At 40.2% G+C, this 27,705-nt stretch overlaps 1 protein-coding gene across 3 annotated transcripts; it reads right to left on the bottom strand.

Moving 5' to 3' along the window:
- Positions 1–3,630: 3,630 nt before the first annotated feature.
- On the bottom strand, positions 3,631–27,705 carry MAP3K7CL (MAP3K7 C-terminal like). 3 transcript variants are annotated; one of them, XM_081003562.1, is made up of 5 exons: positions 27,249–27,685; positions 23,339–23,447; positions 16,086–16,147; positions 6,639–6,754; positions 3,631–5,603 (listed from the first exon to the last, which is right to left on the bottom strand). In XM_081003562.1, the coding sequence occupies exons 2-5, from the start codon at positions 23,406–23,408 to the stop codon at positions 5,423–5,425; spliced, it is 429 nt and encodes a 142-aa protein (XP_080859688.1). In that variant the 5' UTR covers positions 23,409–23,447; positions 27,249–27,685; the 3' UTR covers positions 3,631–5,422. The 3 variants fall into 3 exon arrangements, with proteins under 3 accessions (XP_080859688.1, XP_080859689.1, XP_080859690.1); XM_081003563.1 differs by lacking the exon at positions 27,249–27,685 and adding an exon at positions 23,585–23,740; XM_081003564.1 differs by lacking the exon at positions 23,339–23,447 and having other exon boundaries at positions 27,249–27,705.

Below are 27,705 nucleotides of genomic sequence, written 5' to 3'. Positions count from 1 at the left end.
CCAAGAAGTTGTCAGTACCTCAAAATATTGTTATTTCAATTCCAGCTTTGCAAAATGCTACAGTCACTCTCTTATCTGGCAGTTTCAACATTGCATGACTCATATCCTTACTGCCTGGAATATTAAGAAAAACATAATGAACATTTGCTACATGTGGAAGAACATATTTTTAAAAATGTATTATTATGTTGCCAACCAAATGCTCTGGATGTAAGTTAGGAACCACGTTCACATTGTCCTCCTAGGCTTGACAATTTTAGATGAAAAACTGATTGAATCATAGGTTTAACCCCTACCCCACAACATATTGCCAGCTCTTCAGACGGGGTGACCATTATTTTCCTATATAAGAAAGCTTTTTCTTTTTAATTCCACAATCTTAAATATATATATTATTTACACACACACACACACACACACACATTTTGTAGTTTATTAATTCCTACATAGATAATCCATGATGCTGTGACATCTGACATCTTGCAATGAATGAGAGCGTCTCATTCATTTCCATGGAGGCAAGAGACCTGCATGCCCATTCACATGAACACACAGATATGGTACAAGTAGGTAGCCGTGTTGGTCTGCCGTAGTTGAAACAAAATAAAAAAATTCCTTCCAGTAGCACCTTAAAAGGTAAAGGTAAAGGTACCCCTGCCCATACGGGCCAGTCGTGTCCGACTCTAGGGTTGTGCGTCCATCTCACTTAAGAGGCCGGGGGCCAACGCCATTTACCTTCCCGCTAGTAAGCGGTCCCTATTTATCTACTTGCACCCGGGGGTGCTTTCGAACTGCTAGGTTAGCACCTTAGAGACCAACTAAGTTTGTTATTGGTATGAGCTTTCGTGTATCTGAAGAAGTGTGTATGCACATGAAAGCTCATACCAATAACAAACTGATTTGCTCTCTAAGGTGCTACTGGAAGGAATTTTTTTATTTTGCTTCGACACAGATATGTGGTTTTCGCTGAAGTGAAGAGGGCAATGTGTTGCATTTGCAGAAGCTTCCGATTCTTTGTGCAGATGAATGACGTAGCACAGGTGCTGTAACTGAGATCTATATTGAAAGGCAACCAAAATATGACCAACCTATAGAAAACTGTTTATGTAGTTACAGCCCAATGTATATTTCCATTCCATAATATTAAATATACACTTCACATTTGCTTTTATTTTACCAACTAAGCCCTGCAGGATAAGAATAAAGGCCCATCTAGTCCAGAATTCTCACAGTGGCCAAGCAGATGCCTATAGGAAGCCTTCAAAAAGGACATGAATACAACACCACACTCCTCACTCGTGTTGCCCGATAACTAATATTCAGAGGCATATAATCTCTGATACTGAAAGTAGAACCTAACCATCATGGCTAGTAGCCAAAGACAGCCTTATCCTCCATGAATTTATCTAATTTTTTTTTAAAGTCATCCAAGTTGGTGGTCCTCACTACATCTAATGGGAATGAATTCTAGAGTTTAATTATGTGCTGTATAAAGAAATGGTATCTTTTTTCCTGTCTTGAATCTTCACTAGATGACCCCCCCCCACAACATGCATAGTGTTAGATATGCCTTATCACATTCCCCCTTACTCACATTTTTTCTAAACTAAAAATCCTGAAATGTTGTAACCTTTCCCTCAATTTTGTTTTCTCTAAATAATGCTGAAATTGTTAAATTTTACCTGCGTAGCCAATCAAACCCTTCCTAAAGTTGGCTTGAGACAGGGGTGGAAAATAGCTGTGTTCTGGAATGATGAAATAGCTAGATTTAGAAATTTAATGAATCATAGAATCATAGAATCATAGAATCATAGAGTTGGAAGAGACCACAAGGGCCATCGAGTCCAACCCCCTGCCAAGCAGGAAACACCATCAGAGCACTCCTGACATATGGTTGTCAAGCCTCTGCTTAAAGACCTCCAAAGAAGGAGACTCCACCACACTCCTTGGCAGCAAATTCCACTGTCAAACAGCTCTTACTGTCAGGAAGTTCTTCCTAATGTTTAGGTGGAATCTTCTTTCTTGTAGTTTGGATCCATTGCTCCGTGTCCGCTTCTCTGGAGCAGCAGAAAACAACCTTTCTCCCTCCTCTATGTGACATCCTTTTATATATTTGAACATGGCTATCATATCACCCCTTAACCTCCTCTTCTCCAGGCTAAACATGCCCAGCTCCCTTAGCCGTTCCTCATAAGGCATCGTTTCCAGGCCTTTGACCATTTTGGTTGCCCTCCTCTGGACACGTTCCAGTTTGTCAATGTCCTTCTTGAACTGTGGTGCCCAGAACTGGACACAGTACTCCAGGTGAGGTCTGACCAGAGCAGAATACAGTGGCACTATTACTTCCCTTGATCTAGATGCTATACTCCTATTGATGCAGCCCAGAATTGCATTGGCTTTTTTAGCTGCCGCGTCACACTGTTGGCTCATGTCAAGTTTGTGGTCAACCAAGACTCCTAGATCCTTTTCACATGTACTGCTCTCAAGCCAGGTGTCCCCCATCTTGTATTTGTGCCTCTCATTTTTTTTGCCCAAGTGCAATACTTTACATTTCTCCCTGTTAAAAATCATCTTGTTTGTTTTGGCCCAGTTCTCTAATCTGTCAAGGTCGTTTTGAAGTGTGCTCCTGTCCTCTGGGGTGTTAGCCACCCCTCCCAATTTGGTGTCATCTGCAAATTTGATCAGGATGCCCTTGAGTCCATCATCCAAGTCGTTGATAAAGATGTTGAATAAGACCGGGCCCAAGACAGAACCCTGTGGCACCCCACTAGTCACTCTTCTCCAGGATGAAGAGGAACCATTGATGAGCACCCTTTGGGTTCGGTCAGTCAGCCAGTTACAAATCCACTGAATGAATTCACCATGCCAGGATACACATTAAGAACTTTAAAAAGAAGGAAATGGGGAAAGGTTCTAAAAACAAAGGGGTGAGTAAAAAATGGCCAGCTGTAAAACTCTTTAAATGAGGTACAAACCTTTGTAGCTCGTAGGATGCTCATTCCACACACAAATTTCACCAAGATTGGGAAAAATATAGTTTGTCACACAGTAGACCCTAACCCAAATAAAATGAAATGCATTTAAACCCAGTTTAAATCAATAGGGTTTAAGTCACCATAAATCTACCATTAATTTTATGAGAATTTACAATGCACTTTACAGTAGTTGAGTTGGAGCCATTGTAGAATGTACATGAACCAGAACCATTGCTACCAGTTTAAAGTGCTGTACTTAGCGAAAACCTTATAATATATAAGCAATTCACACATCTCAGTCAGACCTACGACTTTCCAACAGGAGAAAGGAAATTCAGGAACAAAGTAACTTTTAAAATTGTATTTTAATGAAAAAAATACTGTATGAATAGAAATGGAAGTATAACAAAGAATTTTTAGCTGATTCATGAAAACAGAGTTACCAATAGAGGAAGGAAATACTTGATATTAATCTTTTATGCTTAGCTATTTCTCCTAGAAAATTGATACGGATACTATACTACTTTTACACCACAAACCTAAACACATTACCCAAAATGAAATCCCATTACTGAACTTACTTCCAAGTGATGCTTTTTGGATTGGGGCTCCAACTGACAACTATATAATCTTAACCATTCACCACTCTGATATCTTTATTTCTTGCATTGCAAAAAGATTACACATAATTTTAATATCCTGATCTTAACGGCATATACTTAGAACTAAGGCTCACCAATATTAATGGATCTGATTTAAAAGTATGTTCAGAATTGCCTGGAATTCAGTAATATTTTTGTCTGACAATGCATAGGGCTGTCATTTACATAGGGCAATGCAAAAGTCTCTTTCTCTCTCTCATACACACAGACACACATTTTAGATTGTACTTTTCTCAAGAGCCCCTTTATCTCCAGTTATGAGATCTGGTTACGCCTTTGCCTCCCTCTGCACCGTGATCCTGATTGAAATGGTGGGATGGGCAGGCGTAGGAGTGCTTTTAAGACGAAAAAAATGAGAAGGAAAGTCAGGACATCCAATCACAGATCTCATCTGAAGTCATGTACTTTGGCTTGAAGATGTATCTATGTGGCAATATAGGCTGATTCCCACAAGGCTTCGTGCCCCCAGTTCTTAGTCAGACTTTGCGATGCACTAAATCAGCTTCGAAAAGTCACCCAAACTGGTTTCTCACACTGTTATCACTCAGACTCAAAATGCTACAGGCAGCCAAGAAGATGGTGTGTGAAAACCGACCTATGCTGACCTGTATGCGCACATGGCACCAACATTCAAATAGCTGGCTCACTGCATGGAACCACACCTGGAAAGTCTGCATAGACAAATCCAAGGTGTCACACACAGAAAAGGTTATTATTTCCCTGGGGAATGCCCTCCCTTCAGATGTCAAGGAGATAAAGAACCACACAACTTTTAGAAGACATCTAAAGGCAGCCCTAATAGGGAAGTTTTCAATGTTTGATGTTTTACTATGTTTTCATATATGCTGTAAGCCGCCCAGAGTGGCTGGGGAAACCCAGCCAGATGGGCAGGGTATAAATAATAAAATTATTATTATTAATTTGGATTACATAAACATTCTGATTCTGAGCACACTTATATTGAGAAGCAAGTCCTGTCACTGAAATATCTATAGGACCTCATCTTGGAAGGACTACAAGCTCATTAAGGTAAGATTAAGATCAGTGGGGCTCCCTTTCAAGGAAAACGTTAAGAGTGGTACAGTACTGTACAAGGAAATGTGCACTTTTCCATTTCCTTGCCACATCAAAGCTGTACAAATCACTGTTGCCAATTTGCAGTGCGTTCCTATGCAAGTCTACTGAGAAAAAAGTCCCAATGAACATAATAGGACTTAGTCCCTTTAACTCTGTATAGGATTACAGCAATAGTTATTTAAAGAAAGTGATTGAGGTGCCAGGTTACTAGTTTTTAAAAGTTATTCAGTGTATGATTGCCCTTTGGCACATATTGTCAGATAAACGAGCTAGTTTTTCTCCCATAAGCTGTTTAGGTTCATGAAAGAACAGGCGTGTGCTCCCGTGTTCCCCATATTTAACAGTGTTCCTACTAATATGCCTTAGTATGGTCCACTTCCCAACACAGAGACTATTCAAATCAGTTTCTAGTGTGCTTGTATCTTCCTAAAATTGGAAGAAACATATTCAGACTGATCCATCTGAACATATAATGGGGATAGATAAGCATTCAATTATGTTCCTTGAAATAAAATATCTATTATATAACAAATAAAAATATACATATTAAGCTAGTGGCTGGCAAGCATTAAATCCATTTTAGACATTTGCATGTTCTGCAAGTGAAGTGTTCCAACATATCAGAGGAAACCTTGGAGGGGGAAGGAACACTTGCCTAGCACAGAACAGGAGCCCAGATTTTTTTGGCTCAGACAGGTTCATTCAAAGTTATGATGATCCTTGCCTCTTTTGATACTGTATTCTAAGCTTCTCCAGCTGTTCGACACATTGCGTCTGGGCCAGCTTCAGTGTCCGGTTCTCTTCTGTCAGGTTTGCATACTCCTTAGTTAGCTGAGCAGCATCCATGTTTTCTTTCTCAGCTTGATCTAGCCTAGAGATCAGCTCCCTTCTGGAAAAAGAGAGAGATTTTTAAATGTCCTTTGTGTCCCTTTGGCTTGGATCCTAAGAACTATGAAAAGAAGGAAAACACATTAAAATGCTGTTCTGTCAACTCTTAGCTAGCAGAAGACTTCTGTATCAGGGTGAGTTACAGTATAAGAAACAGGAAGAGTAAAAACACTGGCTGTGACATATGAACCCTAAAAAGTGGTTAAATCTAAAATGTAAATATTATATAACTCACAATGAAAGCTTACTCCTCCATGAATAAACTGAATACATGTATATGGGTAATGTTTAGACAAACCTTTGGTTTTGATTTTACAATTAATCATATATTCTCCTCCCAAATAGGAACATAGGAAGCTGATTTAGATGGAACCAAACTATTGGCTCATCTAGTTCAATATTGTCTGTGCAGACTGGCAACAATTCTCCAAGATTTCAGACAAAATATCAAAAGAAGAGTGATCTAGCAACCGTAGCGGGAAGTGATATGACAAGCTAGCCTGATACCCAAGGCCATCAGATACGTGGGCCAAAACCACCCACAGAACATTATATTGTCTTGAGAGTCAATGTGTTAGATGGCAATTTTTAGATCCAAATAATCTTTTGACTAGATGGTATTGGTGACATGCCAAGACTCCATACTCAAAACAGGTAAGGACAAACTCCATGAATGATACGCATCCCCGACCTCTCCAGGTCACAGGACATGAATCTATGATTGCTTTTCTCTTGCCTATGGATGCCTCTGTGAATTTAACCTTTAAACTTACAATGTAGACAGACAATGCAGGAAAAGAAGTAACACACTTGGGAGAAATACAAGAAATCTCTCTCTCTCTCTCTGAATGATATCATGTGTTAGTCATATTCAGAGAAGACCCATTTAAATAAACTAGTTTACTCTCAGCATAACTTAGTTAGATGTCACTCATTTAATTTTTACTAGCCTCTTTGATTAACGCAGAAATTCTTCATGCAGATGTTACCTTTCTGAGTATATGACAGTTATTTAGAAAAGGAAACACACACTTACTTTCTTTCTTCAAGCAGTGCAATTTCCTTTTTGACTTCATAGTATTCTTCTGCTATTTGGCAGTGCTGTTTGAACACCTGCATAGATTCCTTTGAGTCATGGCAAGGAGGTAGAGGCTTCATAAACATAAAGGGGCAAATAGTTTAAGGTTTTTAGCATTCAGATGAATAATCAGAAATGAAATTTAAACTGAGATGTTATTTTAATATAATCATTTGTGTTCTTATAATGAGTGGAGCATTGTCTCATGAAAGCATTAGCTTAAGAAAGAAGACACCCTCCGGATCTGTTATAAGAATAGTAGTACTGTATTAATTTGCAAATGGTATTAAGGATCTAATTGATTCTATGGAACATTCACGTTATACATATTTATGAATAAGACCTTTGGCTTTATAATAATTATTTAATTAAATAATGCAGCAAAGTCACATAAGATAAATTGCAGAACACAGAAGGCAATGTAAGAATGAGCACTTATTCCTAAAGATATAAAATCCAAACCTGGGCCCTGAGCTAATACCTCTGACAACTAGAGCCCTGGTGGTTTTGCTATGACCTTACATAGCCCATGACTTACAACGCAGATAATATCACAATCCAATTCATGTACAGCCTTGCATTTTGTTAATCATATCAAATGTAAAGCATTTTACACAAGGACATAGGAAGAGCCTGTTGGATCAGACCAATGGCCCATCCAGTCCAGCATCCTGTTCTCACAGTGGCCAGTCAGATGCCTGTGGGAAACCAGCAAGCAGGATTCAAGCACAAGAACACTCTTGCCTTCCTGTGGTTTCCAGCAACTGGTATTCACAATTTACATTTACATTCTACAGAGTAACCATACCTGTTTCTCCAGTGGTAACTATGTTCAAGGTATTTTTATAGAGTGACATAATGTGCAAATACAGGCTGTGGACCCAAGCAGCTTACAGTCTAAATTTTTTACAAGGGGAAACAGAGGCATAGGAGGGGTACGGGTAACAAAATGTAGGAATTAGACAGCTGAGTCACATATAAAGTTTTGGTTTCAAGCTGGGGGCAGGGACAAGACACTAATTCAAAGCCTTCACAGGGTCATATATGACATTCACAGCAATAGACATGGTTAGACGTCATCAAAGGTGACCACTGAGCATTCTGGCTAGGGCTCATAGGAGTTGGAATCCAGCAGCATTTGAAGGGCACCACGTTGCCTATCTCACAAAAGCTGAGAGAGGTGGAATCACATAAAGTTGTGGGAGAAGACTCAAAGGTCTAAGGAGCAGAAGAAGCCGGTTCATTTAAGAGGAAAGGAAACTAGGGAGCAGAAGCTGAAGAGGACAAGGACAGGGGTATAATGAGATGTACAAATCTATTGCTGGATTACTAGATATGAATATCAAATAGGAAGACAAAGATTAAGCAAAGAGATAGGATAGAGCAAGGCCATGAAGACTTTTAATGTAGATTTAACAGTGTGGAAAAGATTCTGCCCAGGACACTACTTGAGAACACTATTACAGATGCACAATTACAGCATCTCAGGGTCAAGGCAACTCAGTCTAACAGATGCAGATGATGGACAAGTGAGGAAAGACTGAAATTCTGATGTAGTACTCCAGGGAGCAATAACTGGGATGGGGAGTGGGAAAGATGAGAACTTCCTACCACTTGGGTTGGGCATTGCACTCATAACTAATGATGCAACAAATAGTTTAATATTCATGCTCTTCAATACTACAGAACCCCAGTGATGGCTCAGGAAGAGGGCAGAAGAGATGTTCTCCTGGTGGCACAGAACTTGTCAGGACAGGAGTGAATATGGTGGCTGAGGTAAGGTCAAGCGAGTTCTGGGTTGCTGGGAGGAGCTCCCCAGGTTGCCAGAACTGCCCTGATTTTGCTACAGCCTTGCCCCACCCAATCTCTGTCCCTATGAGGACAGCAAGACACCAACAGCTGCTGAGGAACTGTTTATGTATCACAATTCATGGTTCAGGGAGCACATCCTCTAGCTCAGGGGTCAGCAACATTTTTCAGCTGTGGGCCGGTCCATCGTCCCTCAGACCATGTGGTGGGCCAGACCATATTTTTTTTTGGGGGGGGAAAGGAATTAATTCCTATGCCCCACAAATAACCCAGAGATGCATTTTAAATAAAAGGACACATTCTACTCATGTAAAAACATGCTGATTCCTGAGAAGGCAACTGGGCCACACCCGGCCCACGGGCCTTAGGTTGCCTACCCCACTCTAGCTTTTGACGAGGTATGCTTTTATGTTCCCATTATTTTTCATTTTCACTGCATCAATGTAGGCTGAGGCACAATGGAAAATGAACTACGTGATGCACCCACCACTTCCTCAGTTCACTTCATACGTCTCTCAGTTATTGCCCATTGAAACTCAGACCACAAGAAGGGGGTTAAGCTAGAAGGTAGCATACTTACTGCTAATCTTCTGGAAATTTCCAGACAGGAATTCCACACATTCTTCCCTTAAGGAGACATCACCCCTCCCTCCCCAAAATGTGTCCTATGCATGTCAACACTGTCTAAGGAGGGTTCATTGATTTATTTATAAAATACTTTGCAGTGATTCCGTGGGCGGGATGGGGGGGTGGCTTTGTAGGTTTGGCAACAGTTCCTAAAGATCAGCATCTGGCCAAAGGAGAATTTTATTCTACTACTGATCTTCTCCTGCAATGTAAAGATGCAGGCAAGAGTTTGTAGTGTTGTGTTCTTTACATCACAAAAAGGCGATTATATACCCCTGAAACTAATCTTAGTTTTTATATTGGGGGGGGGTAGGGGAAAACCTGTGGCCTTCAGGTACTGTTGGACTACAACTCCCATTGGTTATGCTGGTTGAGGTTGATGGAAGTTAGAAGCTCAACTATATCTGGAGGACCACAAGTACCTCAGATCATCCTTTTTGGAGGTTAAGACCTTCAATAATACGTTATTGTCCTGCACATGGCTAGACCTACAGCAAGTTCCACTGTCTAGAGTGGGATTTATTCCCAAGTATACATACAATTGCAGCCTAAGGCTGGAACCCTATCCTCCCTTATCTGAGAGTAACCCCCCACTGAACTCCATGAGACATTGTAAGTCTAGTAAATAAAAATATTCTGATATTATCTAGATCATCATTCAGTAGTTATTCTGGAGACATCTTTCTGTGCCTTTGAATGAGCAGCACCTTAATTCAGACAAAAATCAGTGGCCACAATTTGTCTGTTACCGTGGACTGTGTGTAACACACTTTGAAAAGGGTAAGTAAACTTCTCACTATACAGCAACAAGCTGCTTAAGTAGAAAAAGAAAATACTTAGTTCATTCATCTTGACTCAGTTTGTTGCCCAGTTGAGAAGCACACAGCATTCCTCTGATCTAAAAGAGAATCTATTTCTAACCCTGCTCCCTCTTTTTAGGCTCCTCTATTTGTGGCGAAAAATACTTGGAGTCACTCTGTTGGGAGTGGCACAGCACATTCATACTTGCATTCAGCCTTTTAAAATGGCATAGTATTTTCGCTAACCTTCAATATGTCACTAAAAGAAGAATGGCAAATGATTTCACCTAAATAAACGGTAACGCTACAACAAAGAAGCAGATGCCTGCTTGTAATTCTCTTTGAGTTCAGTGTAAATATTATTGCTATTTCCATACCCCTTGTCCAGTGTGTGTGTTAAGATCTTAAACATCTTCTCTCCTTCAATCTGAACATGGTTTTACCTACTTCCAAACCTGATATTCTCACCAATGTGCTTTTCTGTCACCAATATTTTCCTTCTAAAGACTGGCTACACATAAAGCCATGGAAGATACAGAAGGTTAAAGTGGACATCAAGCAGTCAATCACTGTTCCTTCAGTAATTTTTACAGGGACTGCATGAGGGGACACAACAAAAGCTCTTAGCACATAAACATTTAGGAAAGGCTATTGTTATGAGCAGAGATACTCTAGGATTTGTGTATATATTATCTACGAGAATGGGAAACTATGACAAGTCAAAATTCCTATCCTTAGGAATGAGACCACATCTTCCAAGGTATGGGGCATAATTTGTGGGGGCTGTACCCTGTTCACCAGGGTACACAGCCCCCACATTTGTTTTCAATATCTGGAACATACCTAGAACAGCAGTTGCCAACCTTTTGGGGGGAAATGGAGAAACTGCCATTCTCCCGCCAACCAAGCACATACCACAACCTATTATATTAGCTACAATAGAATGCTTCTTTCAAGTCTAATTTCAGCTGGGGCGAGAGGAGGCCCCTGTGGACACTAAGGAAAGCCTTTGTGAATGCATGCGCACCTAGAGGTGCCATATAAGCAACTCCTGACCTAGAGCATAAGGTGTAGGAATAAATCAAAGTGCCCCTGAACAGGCTCAGGGTGCATTTCTCTCATCAATGGAGTAAATAATGTGGGTTGTATATTTAAGCACCATAAATTAACCCAGCTTCTAGATTCCTGACCCCCTTCTGTTGGTCTAGAAGTAGCTCTACTGCAAGAGTCCTCTAAGAACCCTGAAGGGCTGGCCCAAAACATTATGCCGTCTGACATGAAGGATATAAAAACTTAAGAATGTAAGACGAGCCTGTTGTACCAGGCCAAAGACCCATCTAGTCCAACATTATTTTCTTACAGGGGCCACCCAGATGCCCACAAGTGGGACCCAAGCACAAGAACACTCCTTTCTCCTGTGGTTTCCAGTACCTGGTATTCAGACACATCACAAGGCAAAATATAGAAGCTGATGAGAGTGGCAGTTCTGGCTTACTTCAACCCTGATGCCAGGACAGCATCCTTCACCACACCTGAAGGTAGCAGGTTAGCTTAGGGATGCAGGGCAGATTACCTGGGACACACTGATCTGTCCTACCATAGGCTGCCACTGCTCTCCACCTGCCAGGATTGACCAGCAGAGGAAGCAGTTGCACTCTGCTTAATGGTAGGGCCATTGCTGCCACGTTCCTACATAGAACACCAGTTTTGTTACCAACAGCTGTGTGGAGCTTGCATTCCACAATCCCATTCAGCCTTCACCAGCCCAGTGCCCTCCAAATGCTTTGGATCACAACTCCCATCAGACTGATCAAGCTGGGTTGGATTGGAGCTTGCAGTCAAAATCAACTTGGGGGCATCAGATGGGCAAAGGATGGTCTAGTTCAGCAAACACCACAGACTTTCAGATCAGAACTAAATTTTGCTCAGAGTAGACCTAGTGAAGTTAATGAACATGATTAAGTAAGGTCCATTAATTTCAATAGCTTTACTCTGAGTAAAATTTAATTGAATACCACCTGGGTTTTCTCCACACATGACCTGCTCCTCCAAAAGAATTATCCACTACCAGGTAAGGGCCTAAAAGAAACATTAGTACAGTTTGTTGGATGCAGGAAACCGAAGAGAAAGATGTTTGAGATTTGAAATGCTCATAAAAGCACCCACTGTTTAGTTTTTGGACAGGAAACAAGACATCTGTAAAGACCAGGACATTTGTAAATGCTAAGGACAGGTTTAAAAAAATAGCAACAAAGGGCAGGATAAACATAACAGAGATTCTGAAAATGTGAGACTATAGTTCTACGGTGAGGGCTTAGGAGGCTAAATGTGCTTCGGCTGAGGGAGCGGGGGGGAATGAATGTGTCCCCAAATATAAAGCTAAATCTGGGGGTAAGAGAAAAGAACAAATGGAACTGATAACGGTGGTTCTCGTGTGAGACAAAGATAGTGAAAATAAACATATGCCAGGGATGTTGCTTGATGTTACGCTTAATTGGTGCATGGTTTCAAGTTTGGATTAATGGTCATCTATAGTTTTCTTGGCTATTTAAAAAGTAACCAAATGCATACTTCTGGTTTGTGCCCAGTACTCAACTTGCCTTATAATATGTTCAGGCTTTCATGAATGTTTCTATTGTTATCCTCTCAGTAAATCCCCTTTCCAAAACTAGAAAACTTTATATTCTGGATTTAGGCAGCCTGTGTCTTTCTCCATCCACCCCTGGCCTCCTATAAAGAGAAAGGCAGCCCATCTGTCTAACAAATCTGTCATTTCCTTCTTTCCATGCCTCTCATTCCCCCAATGTCATTTTTAGTCAGCCACTTGCATGGATTGCTTACTGAAATTTTAATAGCTCAAGTGGCCTCCATCTTGTATCTTTAGAGATGCCCATCCAATTTAGTCTGTCCCCTACTATAGTCAGATCTAAATGTGAGGTGGAAAGCATGTAGCTGTCCTGTTTTGATCAGGTTCATCTGTGTCAAAGCCATGTTCAGAAAATCTTAAATACTTCCAAACACATATGAACTTGCATTGAACTGTTCACAAGATCATAATGCAGCAAATGACTGTTAGATTATACAGGCTGTACTGGAATAGACATGTAAGAACTGTGTTTCCCAGCACTTATAAATCAGACTTCTATTAATTATCTAAAACCTTCTCTGTCGCTGTTTTTTATTTTCCTTTGCAGGAAAAACTATCCTATGGCACAGAAAACAAAGAAAGAGGAATACAGGAAAGAATACATATTTGCCTGATTGGTGTATTTAGAATAAATACTTGCTCTGCATTACAACATACACCAGGCTTCCTCAACCTCAGCCCTCCAGATGTTTTGAGACTACAATTCCCATCATCCTTGACCACTGGTCCTGCTAGCTAGGGATCATGGGAGTTGTAGGCCAAAAGCATCTGGAGGACCGAGTTTGAGGAAGTCTGACATACACCTTTCCCCCCTGTATTTCTAAATGTCATATAAAAAGTGGACTGAAGAAGCATGCATATCCGAAAGAGATGCACTCCTTTATATTTATTTCATTCACAAATGTGCATTTTAAGATTTTTACATCATATTTGAGCATCTGTGATCGCTCCTACATTTCAAGTGAATACTGGGAAATGCAAAGATTTTTTGTGGCAAATACATGTTTGCTATCATACAGGCAGCGACTGCTTAAGTGTACATTGGGCGGGAAACTTGGTAACATGCGAAATGACCCATGGGGAGGTGGGAAATGTTATGTGAAAGGGGCCTAGGGACCAAAGGATTCATGTACCCACTAGAAAGTGCAAGGCAAGGGAGCCAGCAAAGAGAAGATCACACTGCAAAGTCTACAGACAGCTGGTTAAAATGCCTACTGTCACTGTAACATTTTGACCAGGCAGCTTTAAGGGGAGCAAGTGGGACCAAACTGATGGGAGCTGGGGAAGCAGAATTTCCACATTTTGAACTAATGTTTGCTAGAAAGCTTCTAGTCTAGATTTTATTTAAGGAAAGGGAAAAGAGCAGAGGTCCTTTGCTGAAAATAACCAAATGTGGAAAATGCATTCTTTCTTTTTCTAGATGCATGATCTCAGTCTGGATCTGTGTTCTTATTCCAGTGACACACTTGAACATGTACTTCAAGCCGTCTATATTCAGCAAAGTTCTTGTCCTTACTGGGACATGTTTTTTTATGTAAATTTATTAGGCTGCTCCTAGCTCAACAATATAAAAAAGGTTGATGAAAGGAAACTTTATTGTCTCTCCAAGCCTTCTGCAAATTTAAAAGATTATACCTGACTGGTAAGGATAATTTTAAAACTGTTAAATCTTATTCTTGCTTGTATAGTGCAGCATACAATATGTACATAGCTGACTGTTATTAGCATGCATACATTGCAGATATAACCACAAACACTGTGTTGGCAACAGTGCCATTCACTTCCCCCTATAAATGTTAACTAATGGACCACTGATTCAGTTCCTAAAGGGAGACCCCTTGCCTTTCCGGACCTCAGGGGTTCTCCATTTTCCTGCTCATCATTATTAACTTTATGCAACATTTCTCCTACTGCAGAAGGGTTGGATTTAGTACTAAAATGTGGAAGGAAGAAAAGACACTGTTTAACTACAGCTGCAACAGAACTTCCTTCTGTGTAAATATGCATAGGACTCCACTGTAAAGTTTATGAGCTGAATTGCAGCTCCATCTACTTTTTCTTAAAAAATAAAAATGGCGGTTCACCCTTCTTGGACTGACATTCTGGGTGGGTGAAAGATTCTGTCCCTCACCTTCTACTCCTTTCACCTTTAAACTAGTGTGGAGCCAAGAATTTCTCCTGCATTTTTAAAACTATTCTCTGTCGGTCAATGATAAAAGAAACTGTGTCCAAAAATTATAAAAGGGGAGAGTTGATTTCAGTGAAATTTTCATAGGTGATGCGAAACACCTCACTTCTGAGGTGGGTGAAGTATCCTTTCTTTCATTCTGCACATCGTCTCATCAGAGGACTGCATTTTGCAGACTTCCTGGGTGCCTGTGCTTCACCTAAGCTCCAGGAAAGCTAGCCTGAGTAACTTCTTCCATGTGCCTTTTTAGATCAGGAAGTGCAGGCAGCTTGGGAGAATGCAGAGTACTGGAGAAATATTTACTGGAAAGAATAACTCACCCAGCACCCTTGGCCCCCTCACAACGAAAAGGTAAGCTAACAGACATTCTAGATAAATTCTCAAGTGCCCTGATAATGAGGCAGAACACTGGAAGCCTCTTTCACTGATGGTTCGTTCTTTCTCTCTCTCTCTCTCTCTCTCTCTCTCTGTGTGTGTGTGTGTGTGTGTGTATGTGTAGAAATCAGGGCACAGATTTCAGCACAGAACTACTTTACAGCTGCCATCTGCCATCTCTTGGGGTGAAAAGATGGAAATGGAGATATATGGCGGCTGGGAGAAAGATCCAGAGGGGAATGAGAAATAAAACAAAGAGTTTGAGTCAGATGAAAGGTATCTTGAGAGGTGTCTGGAAAGGTTGCTTCAAAATTAATCACCTCCTAACACTGCTCAAGGTGGAATGAAATTTCTTTGTTCTTTGCTGCCTGAAGGCCTCCCATTGTCTCAGGAAGAGATATTTCACTTTATAAATGTGGGATAATCAGCCTCATGTGACCAACATACTTAAGTCTAATTAATGAATGAAGGAGTTAATATCACAGAGTAAGTTGTCCTGCCAGGCTTGGTTAGGTCACTTCTCACTTTGGGTGAAAGATAATCAAGCCTACCGTTGTACCTCAGTCTACCAGAGAAGCTCAGAGAAGCTCAACATGGCTCTAACAAGCGTATCTTAAGTTCCTATACCAATAGTATAATTTAAGAATATTACTGCCTGTGCAACTTTTCTAAATGCTGCATGGAAAGGCACATAAACCTGAGCTTTGGAGAGTTTGTAAATAAAGCATTTTCAGCTTGCCAAACATGTGGTCTTTTTCTATGTGAAGAGAAAAGGGAAGTTTTGGAACTCACAAGGGCATATTTTAAAAGTCTAAGAGCCTATGTTTCCATGCTTTTCATTTTTATAGTTTGAGTACATACATTGACAATCACTCACTACAACAGCAGAAGTCTATTTTTGATAGTTATAAATAATCGTAATTCACACTAAGGATTTTAGTATTAAATAAGAGAGTCACCTGGAGCTGCTTTTCTAAATCTGGAAAAGCCAAAGGAAAAGCATTCTCAGGGGGTGTATCATCTGAAAAGAAAACAAGTTTAAATTATTATTTTGAAATCTTAACAATTATTAAGAGGCAGACTACATCATCAGCTGATGTAAAGCATAGAAAAAATGTGCATGCTTATATTTGTTTCCCATCTATACAAACATATATATGGTCAATTACTTAAAGAAGGGGGGCGGGCGGACCTGAGTACCAAATATGGCCCCCGGGCGCCTCTATCTAACCCTCAGTCACACCCACTCTCCTCAGGACATAGCTCTAAGCAGCCCTACTTCACAACCCCCTTGAGTGTTTTCGTCTGGCTGGAATGTGTCTTTGAACTCTGGTTGCATGGGTGGAAGATAGAGATGGGTGTGTTTGTGTGTAAACCAACCTGATGTACAAGGTAAAACTTGACATTTGCCTCTGACCTTGGTCATCACTGGCTTGTGGCCCCTGGGAAGACTGCCCAGATGGGAATGCAGCTCTTCTTTTGAAAAAAGTTCCCAACCCCTGTAGAGCATAGGCTCTACAATAGAAACAGAGAATTTGGAAGAAACGGATATGCTTTGCTCAGGGGGGTGGGGGTGGGGTCTGCGTAGGGTTGCAGCTCTTTGCAAATGATTTTACTGCACATGGAATCACCTTTAGGGTTTCATCCATCACATGACCACATATTTGACCACATAAAATATGTAACATACAGTTGTGAAGAAGCCTGAGGCTGCCTTCTTGGATAGCAGCCCATTGAATGACAGCACTAAATGCCACTGGACTTAGGGAATCACGAAGTTCAACTTAGTACTTTCTCACAGTTTTACAGATAATCTAAAAAAATAAATTAAAAAAATTGACACAGTGGTTCCATTAAGTCTAAGCCCAATGACTGCATCCATTTCCCCTAAAATTAAGGGATCAGGACCCATAAAGGTCATAGATAAACACTAGCTATAGTCTTGGGCTGGGGTGTTTGGGTTTCTTGGGGGGGCGTAGGGTTGTTGTTGCTGGTTTTTTGTATCTTTTTTATAGATCTTGTGATTTATGTGGAAATTGTTTGGTTTAATTGTCTACTTTTTAACATTTATTTATTGTTTATGACTACTTTTGTTATGTTGCAGTTGTGTATTTTTTATGTTGTAAGCTACCTTGAGCATGGTTTGAACTGTGGAAAGGCGGCATTCAAATAAAATTATGTATGTATGTATGTATGGCCAACAGTATACAGATAAAACCTTCCAGACCTTTATGGTTTCACATAGTACAAATCTCTGCTGCAGCTCGTTACTTCCGTGGGCTTGAACATGGCTTGTGCTGTTGCCTGTTGAAGTCAGGTTCTTCTATGCATTTTCCCAGCTCAAGAATGGATGACCGTCCCTTCCAACAATACAATTATATGATTCTATTATGCTTACAGTACATGCAAACAGAGGCCTGATCTTTTCCTGACTGCCGCTTGCATGTGTTTTATAGGGACAGGGGGCTAAAAATGCAACATCAATACAGTTCATACTGAGATAGTCAGAACATGTAGTTTGTATTCTGGGATCATACCAGAGGACAAAAGAGGAAGGACCATCAAATATTACTATAGCAGAATGTCAAGAGTGGACAGCTGGGTAGTGGTGACATTCTCCTTTTCTCCTGGAATGAGAATGGAATGACTAGATCCCTGGCTGGTTGCCACAAGGCAGCAGGAGACTGCTTGGGCTAAGGAGAAAGCTTTGGTGGGTTTGGTGTGGGCTCAAGGCTTTATTCTTCCTGCATCTGGTTTAATCTAAATATCTCTGGCTTATTTATATGCATGTTATGTGATATGATATCAAATGGCTCACTAATATCGCACTGTGATACATCTATTGTTTCTTTGGCCAACTAAATTCTTTCAAGAAATAAAGGCAAGTATGGCTAGAAATAATCCTCCCTATGTTAAAGGTATTATTATTATTATTTTTAATTCAGAAATCCAGGATTTTAACGTAGCTGTAATTGGGCAGTAGTGAATCTACCCAGTGCAATTAAAGGCTGGAGAGGTAAAAGGAGCTAAGCACAAAATTAACGGCTTTCACCATAGTTGGTAGGATGTCATCTGGACACCAGTCTTCCTGTTGATGAGCAGTAGATACCTACTGGGAAACACTGAAGGATTAGATTTGGTATTGTTTTTCAGAGATCAGGTCTACCCAGCTTAGTGGACCTGGTGTCTAAGCCTTGTTGCCACTTAGTCACCAGGTCTGTCAGAAACAGTTATGTATGTATATGCTTTGCCTAGTCCTAGAAAGATTCCTACAAATGTCCATGAAGCGTCTGGAAAAGTCCTAAACCTGCAATTCTAAGCATGCTTGGCAAGAAGTGTCAGTGAAGACAGACCTAATATTTTAAAAGTAGAGTTGCAGCTGGTTTTTCAGCTACAGTGGCCAATCCAGCTTCCTCTTGGTATTGGAATTTGGATGCCAATACTCATTCTATCAAGTCAGCTGCTGAGTCAGACACCAGACTTGCTCTTCCAGCCAGTGTTCCAGGTGGACTGCAAGTAGGTATGGGGGATAAATGCAGTTGGGTTGACATTTTAATGCAGAACTCCCAAAGGGCTTATCCAGACTTACCTTTTCTCCGCTCCTTCCAGGCATAGTCTGCAATTTAAAGCTCCATATCCAAGCATACCCCTTTTTTCTCCAGAGTTTCCCTGTGAAAATGCACTCTTTAAAGCTCAGTTGGAGCAAATGTCAAGCCACAGAAATCCCGAACTGACATTTGCTCCAATTCAACTTTAAAGAGTGGGTTTTCATGGGGAAAGCTCAGGACAAAAGAAAAAATACTGAGACATGGAGAGTTAAGGTGTGGACCTCTGGCTGGAAAGAGTGGGGCCAAAGGTAAGTGTGGATAAGCCCTAAATCACAGTATGCAAACTGAAACACAGCTTTCACTCGCAATTCTCACTTTTCCAAATTTTGCAGTGCTGTTCTATAACCAAATAATGTGTAAAAAATGTGTATATTAGGGGACCGTAGGCATAAATATGAACATATTAGTTAAAATAACATTTGAAAATGCATGGCATTAGGTAAATTTGCTTGCAGAAATGTGCCTATCTGGAGAAATTCACACTAAAATGTTGATGAATTTTCATGAGAACTTTAAAAAATAAATAAATCACAAGCTGATGCAGAACTGCAGAGAAACTGACTCAAGACTGGAAAAATGGAAACTGAGAGAATCCAAAATTTACAATTCTATCCATCCCTAGGTGCAAGCTTTTTTCGCTTTTTTTAAAGTACTACATTTATGTTTACCAATATGTGTTTTAATCCTTTGCACAATTGTTTTAAAGAAAACATTTTCAAAATAGTTCTTTTCACACAAGCTGCTCAGAGGATTCCCAAGGGGCTGGGGAGGGGTGCTCTCTGTGATGTAATGACCAATAGCCAATCAGCACTACCCACAAGTAGCTTTTGCTGCAAACCGGAACTATTTCCCCCCACAAAGAAAAGGTTTGATTCCAAAGAGATGAAAGTACGTCTGCTCTACTTCTCTACAGCTGTTAGGTCTATTTTCAGAAGCCTCAATTAGTTGTGATGCTAATTGTGCCTAAGCAATTAATATTGACAGTTTAAAAAAATTAAATAGCACATGGAGGGGAGGTTATCTCATGGTCCCAATCAAAATCTCCTCCAGCCCTAGTACTCATTGGTGCTGATGGGATTTTCATCAGGACCGTAATGAGGAGAAAGGGTTAAATCCCTTACATGTTGTGTACTGTGGTCCTAATCCTTCTGTCTCTCCTAGGGTGGCTATTTAAATATTGGTCATGTTAATTACCTTCTCATAATTAACACTGGAGTCCTCCGTAAGCAAGCTTATGATAAGGGCTGTTACTTTCTGAATTTTATGCAACATCTTTATTGTCAGTTGCAAGTGTTTCACAGTGAATGGCCAAAAGGAAAGGCAACACATGACTCAAGTCACATCGGTAGCACAGCCGCTCTAAGAACATTTAACTGGGTAGTTATAAAGCATTTTGACAAAGATACTGGATACTGATACTTCTTTTGGCAACTCAAGAAGCCCATACAACTATTTTCATTTCTAACATTAATATTTCTTTAACACAATATTTTAAACAATTTAATAGTGGTAAAAAAGGTAAAGGTAAATGACCCCTAGATAGTTAAGTCCAGTCAAAGGCGACTATGGGGTGCGATGCTCATCTCGCTTCAGGCTGAAGGGAGCCACTGTTTGTTCACAGACAGCTTTCTGGGTCATGTGGCCAGCATGACTTAACTGTTTCTGGTGCAACAGGACACCGTGAAGGAAACCAGAGTGGAAGGAAACACCATTTACCTTCCTGCTGCAGCAGTACCTATTTATCTACTTGCACTGGTGTGCTTTCGAACTGCTAGGTTGGCAGGAGCAGGGACCGAGCAACAGGAGCTCACTCCGTCGTTGGGATTCGAACTGTCGACCTTCCGATCAGCAAGCCCAAGAGGCTCAGTGGTTTAGACCATATCACCACCCACTCCCCGCTTTACCTTTACCTTAATTTAATTGTATATGAATTGGAAATCCCATGGATTGCACCTGGGATCGCCATCAGTGGTATATATCCAATTCCATACAATTTATGAAGAACATTTTAAGCAAAGAAAGCTGCATTATATTGGACAGGTCAGACTTTACCCAATTCTTTAAATTTAAATTATTTATATGATTTTTAGACCGCTTTTCATCCAAAGTCTCAAAGTGTTTTTTAACAATAAAAAGAAAGATGAAAACCAGATACATTTTAAAATAAAAGCAACCAGTATAAACAATGCAGAAAAGGGTATCTTGGATTCAGTCCAGAAATAGTGCCCAGCTCAACAACCTTGGCAAAAAAACAACCCCTTAATTTTGTTTCAACAACTTTTGTGTCCAGATTTTCACTTTTTGAAATATGGTAACCTTAGCTACACAACTCGTCTAAAAGCCTCAGAGAACAGAAAGGACTTGACTAGATGACAGAAGGTCAGCAATGATGGTGCCATCCATGTCTCTAAAGGGAGAGAGTTCCAAAATCAGGGTGCAATTACTGAGAAGGCCCTGCCCTCCATTCAAATACCAAGACCAATACTTGCTGGCAGGACTACAAGCAAAGCTAGCTCTCCTGATTGCTCTCATGATCTGAGCTGGCTGATATGGCCTAGAATTGCATACTCTGACTGCAGTTCTCTCAGGTCTTAAGCACAAGGTATTTCACATTACTTGCCACCCAATATTTCTTTCATTCAAGATGCCCGGAATCGAACCTGGTACCTTCTGAATTCAAAGATGTGCTCCATCACCAATGAGCTATAGTCTACAGAGGTGGGGAACCACTGGTTGGGTTCTAACTCTCATCAGCCCCAGCCAGCATGGCCAATGGTCAAGGACATGGGAAGTGTAATTCAACAACCTCAGGACCACCACTGGTTCCCAGCTTTGCTGTAGAGTTTAATCAAGTCAACTCTGTTGTTGTAATAATGGTTTGGGGTAGAGCAAAATAAATTTTAAAACAGATTTAGCTGTTAACCATAAGAGCAATGGGGGGCGGGGAGCCACCTAAACTTGTTTAGCCTATTTCCCTGCTTTACCCATGACCAAAAAGCCATTTCTTCTGCTCATTCTAGTCCACTGCAGTGCAACACCCAGCCTCCTCACTTTCAGCTCAGCTTCTTAGTTCTTGCATTGTGGATCCTCTGCAGCACTCTTCATTCTACCTTCTCTTGATTTCTGGCTCTCTCCTCTAATAATAATAAGAATAGTTGTACCCTGCCATCTGACTGGGTTGCCCCAGCCACTCTGGGCGGCTTCCAGCATATATAAAATCATGATAAAACATTAAACATTGTTTGCCAGCCTCACTTATATATATATTCCAACACCTCCACTCAGCATCTTGCTTAGCAAAAAAGTTCTTGTTCTCTAACCGAGTTGCTTCTCCCTCCTCATAAATTCCAGTTTCCTGGTCTGACCTTTTCAACTCCCTGGCAAGTAGGGCAGGCCCAATAAACTTTTGCTGCCTGAGGCAAAGGAAAGGTGACCGCTCCACCTCTCCAGCAGGGGTGGGAGCTGAGCCAGCAGGCAGCTGAATCATGCTTCAACACTGGTGATGGGACAACATCCTGCACTACACCCAAAGGCTGGGTTAAGGGCTGTACAGGTCAGCAGCATGCACAGCTCTGTTGTCCAACACCTTCCCACTGCTTCCCACCCAGTAGCATCTGCTGCCCGAGGCGATCGCTCTACTGAGCCTTGAAGCTTATAGTCTAAACAAAAAGCAAACATTTTACAACTAAGAAAAAAACACCAAATGTCATATCTGACTTTTAGAAGAGGAAGTCCTGAAGGCAGTCCTGTTTAGGAAAATTTTTAACATTTGATGTTTTACCCCCAAAGTGCCTGGGGAAACCCAGCCAGATGGATGGGGTATTAATAATAATAATAATAATAATAATAATAATAATAATAATTGCAGTTTCATTCACAGGGAGTCAAAGATACAGGAGTCCTTTCAGGACCTGAAATTAATCTTAGTCATTAAAAAAACACACCTTTGACACCAATGGTTAATGCAGCAATTATTATAAAACCTTCAGAAAACCAAGTCATACACAACTTTTCCACATAAATTATGCAGAGGGAGTATAACACGTACATGGCAGAACTCTCTCTCTCCCCACCCTGCACTTTAGGCTGCAAAACTAAACAAATAGTCAGCAGTAATATAAAGAACAATGTCAACCAACTTTTTACTTCTTTTGTTTCTGAGGGAACATACAATCCAGACCAGCTGTTTCCTGAGAGCTTCCCTCAATTTGGTCAGGAAGGTATTTTTTTACCCAATCTCGTTTTTTTCATACTCTCTCTCTCTCTCTCTGTTGTCCTTCTAAAGATCCACCTAGAATTCTGTAATGTCGGCCTGCTGCTGTGCTAGGCTTGTGTCTTTCTCTTGTTGTTGCAAGTAAGAGCCCTGATAAACAATTTCAATGAAACAGGTTTGCTAATAAGATTATAACAACTTGATGGATGTATGAGACCTCTGGGTTTAGGGCGGTATATAAATATAATAATAATAATAATAATAATAATAATAATAATGAGACCAAATCATTTCAAACACCTAAGGAAAATTAAACTGTGACACTGAAGTGCCAATTTGTGGCAATAATGGACAACCAGGACAAAGAACCTTTAATAAATTTGAATTTTACCTGCGGAGTCATTTAGACTGAAGGCAATTCGTATCGGTTTATCAGCAGGTACCCTTGCGGTGGTGATCATGTGGGCACTTGAGCCTATGCGTTTACTTATGTGTTCCAGCTGCAAAATATAAATATTGCATATTTTATGGGTCTTGAGAAGCCAATGCAATGTGATTTTAATGTTCTTCAAATATCTTCATAACTTCTCGGATGTAATCCTCTCTCACGTTCAGGAATATTGCAAAGCATAATTACCTGCAAGTAAATTCCCTGTCACGGTTCTTTCACATATAAGGTCCACAATGTGCAGAGAGAGGTAGAGCATAAGCATCATATATATTTCCAGACAAATCCAAGTCTTCCATTGAACAATTGCTAGCCAAGACAATTTTTTCAGAGAAACTCACTGTATTTGGCTGCCATTCTTGACTTTTCCTAGGACAATGCAGGATTTAGTGCAATTATATATATTTACAAAATGGGTGTAAGCATGTGGAAATGCATAATTGATCTGTGACCAGTCCTTTCTAAGCATTATCATCTGAGATATTTCTACAGGTTTTTGTACCACCAACAAGCAAAGATTGATCAACGAAGGTAGTGGAGAACACCCATTAAACAAAACGACAGTGAAAAAGTCAGGGAAACAATTCTTTGGCACAAAACAGCCCATTGCTTTACGAATGGGTTTTGCTTACAAATTGGCAGTGTTAATATATAATGCTATCTGGCAATAGGTCAGATCACTGGTATATCTAGAGGAATATATATCTAGCTCTCCAAAGCTTGTGGAAGTTGTCTATATCAACTTTGCCACTGGAGAGATCATTTTAACCAGAGAAACGGGGGATTGATCCTGGAACCTGGGAGCCATGCATCTTACAAACAACCGGTGGCTCACCTTACTATCACTATTTCAGTGTAAATGAGTTGTCCTGCATCCTCTAAAACATGGCAGGGGAACCTTTCGAGCTCCAAGGGCCACATTCTTTATCCAGATTGGATAGCAACCCCCTGATGACACCATGATGTCAGGTTCAAGGTGCTGCTAAAACTAAGGTTTCCCACCTCCATTTTAGCAGGGCCTTTGATGCACTCCTTCCTGAATGAGGAAGAGGTTTGAATAGAAACTCCTGCTAAACAAAGGGGGGGGGGGGAGAACACATTTGTTTTAGCTGAGGTTTTAATGCAAACCCCTTCCTGAACGAAGGAGGCTGTATGGAATCCTGCCAAACTGAGCACTGTTCAGTTGTGTGCTCCTGTTCTTTAGTGCATGCAGGATTTACCCTGCCCTTCCACCCAAGTGACACCAGCTGGTGGATGTGGTTTGTGAAAGATGGCCTCACGGGCTAACTTAGATCCCGCCAGCAGACCAAGATTGGCCCACAGTTCAGAGATCTTCCCCCCAGCTCTAAAAAGCCAGCTAAAATACATTTAAACCAGGTGTTCTGATGCTTACACTGTAAATTTTTAGACAAACAGATATGTCTGTAACCTAACAGATTTCATGAGTGCAACTAACTTGTTTTAATTCTACATTAAATGAGCCCACGATAAAATGTTTACTAAGTTTGAAGCCAGCCACTTACTTGCTCATTGCAGCCGATTATCACCATTTGGAGCACCATTCCAGAAATGTGACTACTGGGTCAGAGAGTGATCTGTTCAGAAACCCTGCGATTCGTATACAGATACCAGATTTCCCCACAAATCTATTACTACTACACTGCTGCTATAATATTAAGTGGCTAACAAAGAATTAAATCTACTGAGTCAGTTGTAAGTTACCGGTACATACTCAGCAATGTAAGCAAGGTGCATTTATATTCCGCCATTGGCGTGTCCTGTAGTTAGCATGGCATTTAGCTGGTGGCAAAAACAACTCATTGCTCTGCCTCCTTCTAATGCTATACTTTTAATGTAATAGCAGGGGACTGCTTTGTTCAAACATCACTGGTAGAGATGGGTGAATCTGTCAATTTTAGTTTCTCATTTTTCCAATCTTAAGTTCAGCTCCACATTTTCCTATCAATTTGTGACAAAACACCCAAATGAAAAAATCTATTTTTCTATGCAATTTTGACTAATACACATAATTCTGCGAAGCAATTTTCCCTAATACAATGCAGTTTTGTATGTTATTTTCATTACTTTACCCTAATATATGCATTTTTGTGCACAAGCTGCAGAACTGCATTGCAAAATTTGGAGAAGAATCTCCAAATTTTGCTTCACATATTGTTTTAGAAAGTGCAGACTGGGTAGATTCACCTTTAACATTTCACCTGGAAAAAATTAAATGTAGCTCTTAAAACTGCAAGAACTTTTGGAAAGTCTGGACTTTGCAGTCTTATGGCCATTGTATTTCATATTTTATTTTTTGAAGCACTTAAAAAAACATTTGATAACAAGAACTAGTTCACACAAAAAAACATCCTTAACACCATTCTCTAACAGCATAGGATGTTGTGGTAGTAGGCATAAATTTGGCCAGCCCACATGTATTTTCCAATGTACCTTGTTCTTTCAGCATTTATCTAGCAACTGTAACACTATCCTAGTTGTGAAAAGCATTTAAACATGTGCTTAAGCCAAGGAGTGTTGTCATTCATTTCAGGATGACACACTAATGCAATTTGCAGGCTCCGGAAGACTAGCACATTGAACAAATTGTGTTCAACCTCAAAGTGACCCATTTAGACTATTAAAATGCAATACCCTAAATTGCCAAAGTTAGTGAACCTGGTCTACTAAAGCACAAGAAGTAAGTACATTGTTTGTTTTGAAAGATGTTTGCTGTGAGAAGTTCTATGATACGTCCCATATCTCTCAGATGCTGTAAGATGATCCCAGCAAGATCTAAATCTGCTAATAGCTACACAAACATAGGTTGTAACAGTGTTAGTTCTGAAGAGAGCTTGCCAAAATCTTTAGACTTTGGGAACTCAAGTTATACCTTAGTCAATGCAAATAAACCAAACTCAGATCCATATTCTTTAGCTTAACTAATAGGCTATTAAAACTGCATAATAAATATTATTGATGCATCACTTAGCTTACTATCAATTATTTAAAATCATATCTATACATGTATGATTAAATATTTTTATTGAATTTAAATACAGTGCTGCTTTATTTTCTCTTCTTTACAATCACAAAAGCATTTGAGATGGTATAGATACATAATTATAATTTATTGCTCACAGTATTGTGGCCAAACTAACCTACTGCAAAACAGACAGAAAGCATGAATGAAAGAAAGGTTATATATTTGGAAAACCAACATCATCATCACTTTTCCCTCCACGAGTCTCCTGTGTTCATCCTTTGGATAGCTTGGAACAATGCATGAAAGGCATGTTAAAAGTGATCAAGCTATGAAACAATTTATATGTTAAAAAGCACAAGGATTTTGAGTACAAAGCTAAAATGTGCTTGTAGCAAAGCCATTTGTTTTAAAAAGCCATTCTCTTATCCTGGTAATGTAAGTTTCTTTTAAAACATTTGGTTTTCCACTTTTCAGAAAGGCAACTACTTTTCCTGTACACAATACATACATATAGCTTTCTCTGTACTTTACCAAAGAATCCCAAAAGGTCTTCCTCTCAGAGAATGAAACAAAATGAATCTATGCAAAGAAAGGACGGAAAGTTCATTCACAACATTCTCTGTGTGAACATCATCAGTGAGATAAATTAAAAAGAATTGCCTCAAATATATCCCTTTTCCCTCTCTCCTGATGAAACCTAAAAGCTTTCAATTTGAAAAAAAAAAATCCCAAGGAAACAGTTCTTCAGTTCAATTGCCTGTGAAACTGAGTGATCCTTCCTTATTTTTTTAAAAAAATCTGCAACAGAACTCAAGTTAAGTGTGGTTACAACTCAATCAGTTAGTTCAGTTTTCACACCTGTTGCCTTACCTCACTTAGTAGTGTCTGCACTTGTATAATCCAGGGCCAGCCACTGCCTTGGCTTGTCGCTGCCTTTATGGAGTAAAGATTCAATAGAAGAAAAGGCTGCACCTGCTACATAGCAGCAACTGACAAGGTCTGAGAAGTTGAAACAGCTGTCAGGGCAACATGCTGCTACCTGCACTTCCCATAGGCTTTTCAGTCCCCGAGGACCACCCTTTTCCGTTTCCCTTCACAATTTCACCATTTCTTCCCTTCCCTTCCTTTCCAACAACGAAGGATTACAGTGTTGTCATGCTTCATGGGGCAAAAAATCCTTCCATCAGAGGCATTATTAAAGCGGTGAACAGTCAAGAGTCCAAGATTTTTAATTCATTAGTCCTGCCAAACCTAAAATATACAAACAGACTTGCTTCATAGGACTGGAATGTTTTCAGCATGACCCAATCAGTGTCTGTGTCTATTC

This window comes from Podarcis pityusensis (assembly GCF_964106645.2).
Source record: "Podarcis pityusensis genome assembly, chromosome: 4".
Taxonomy (NCBI): domain Eukaryota; kingdom Metazoa; phylum Chordata; class Lepidosauria; order Squamata; family Lacertidae; genus Podarcis; species Podarcis pityusensis.
This window is presented reverse-complemented; position numbering and strand designations above follow the sequence as displayed.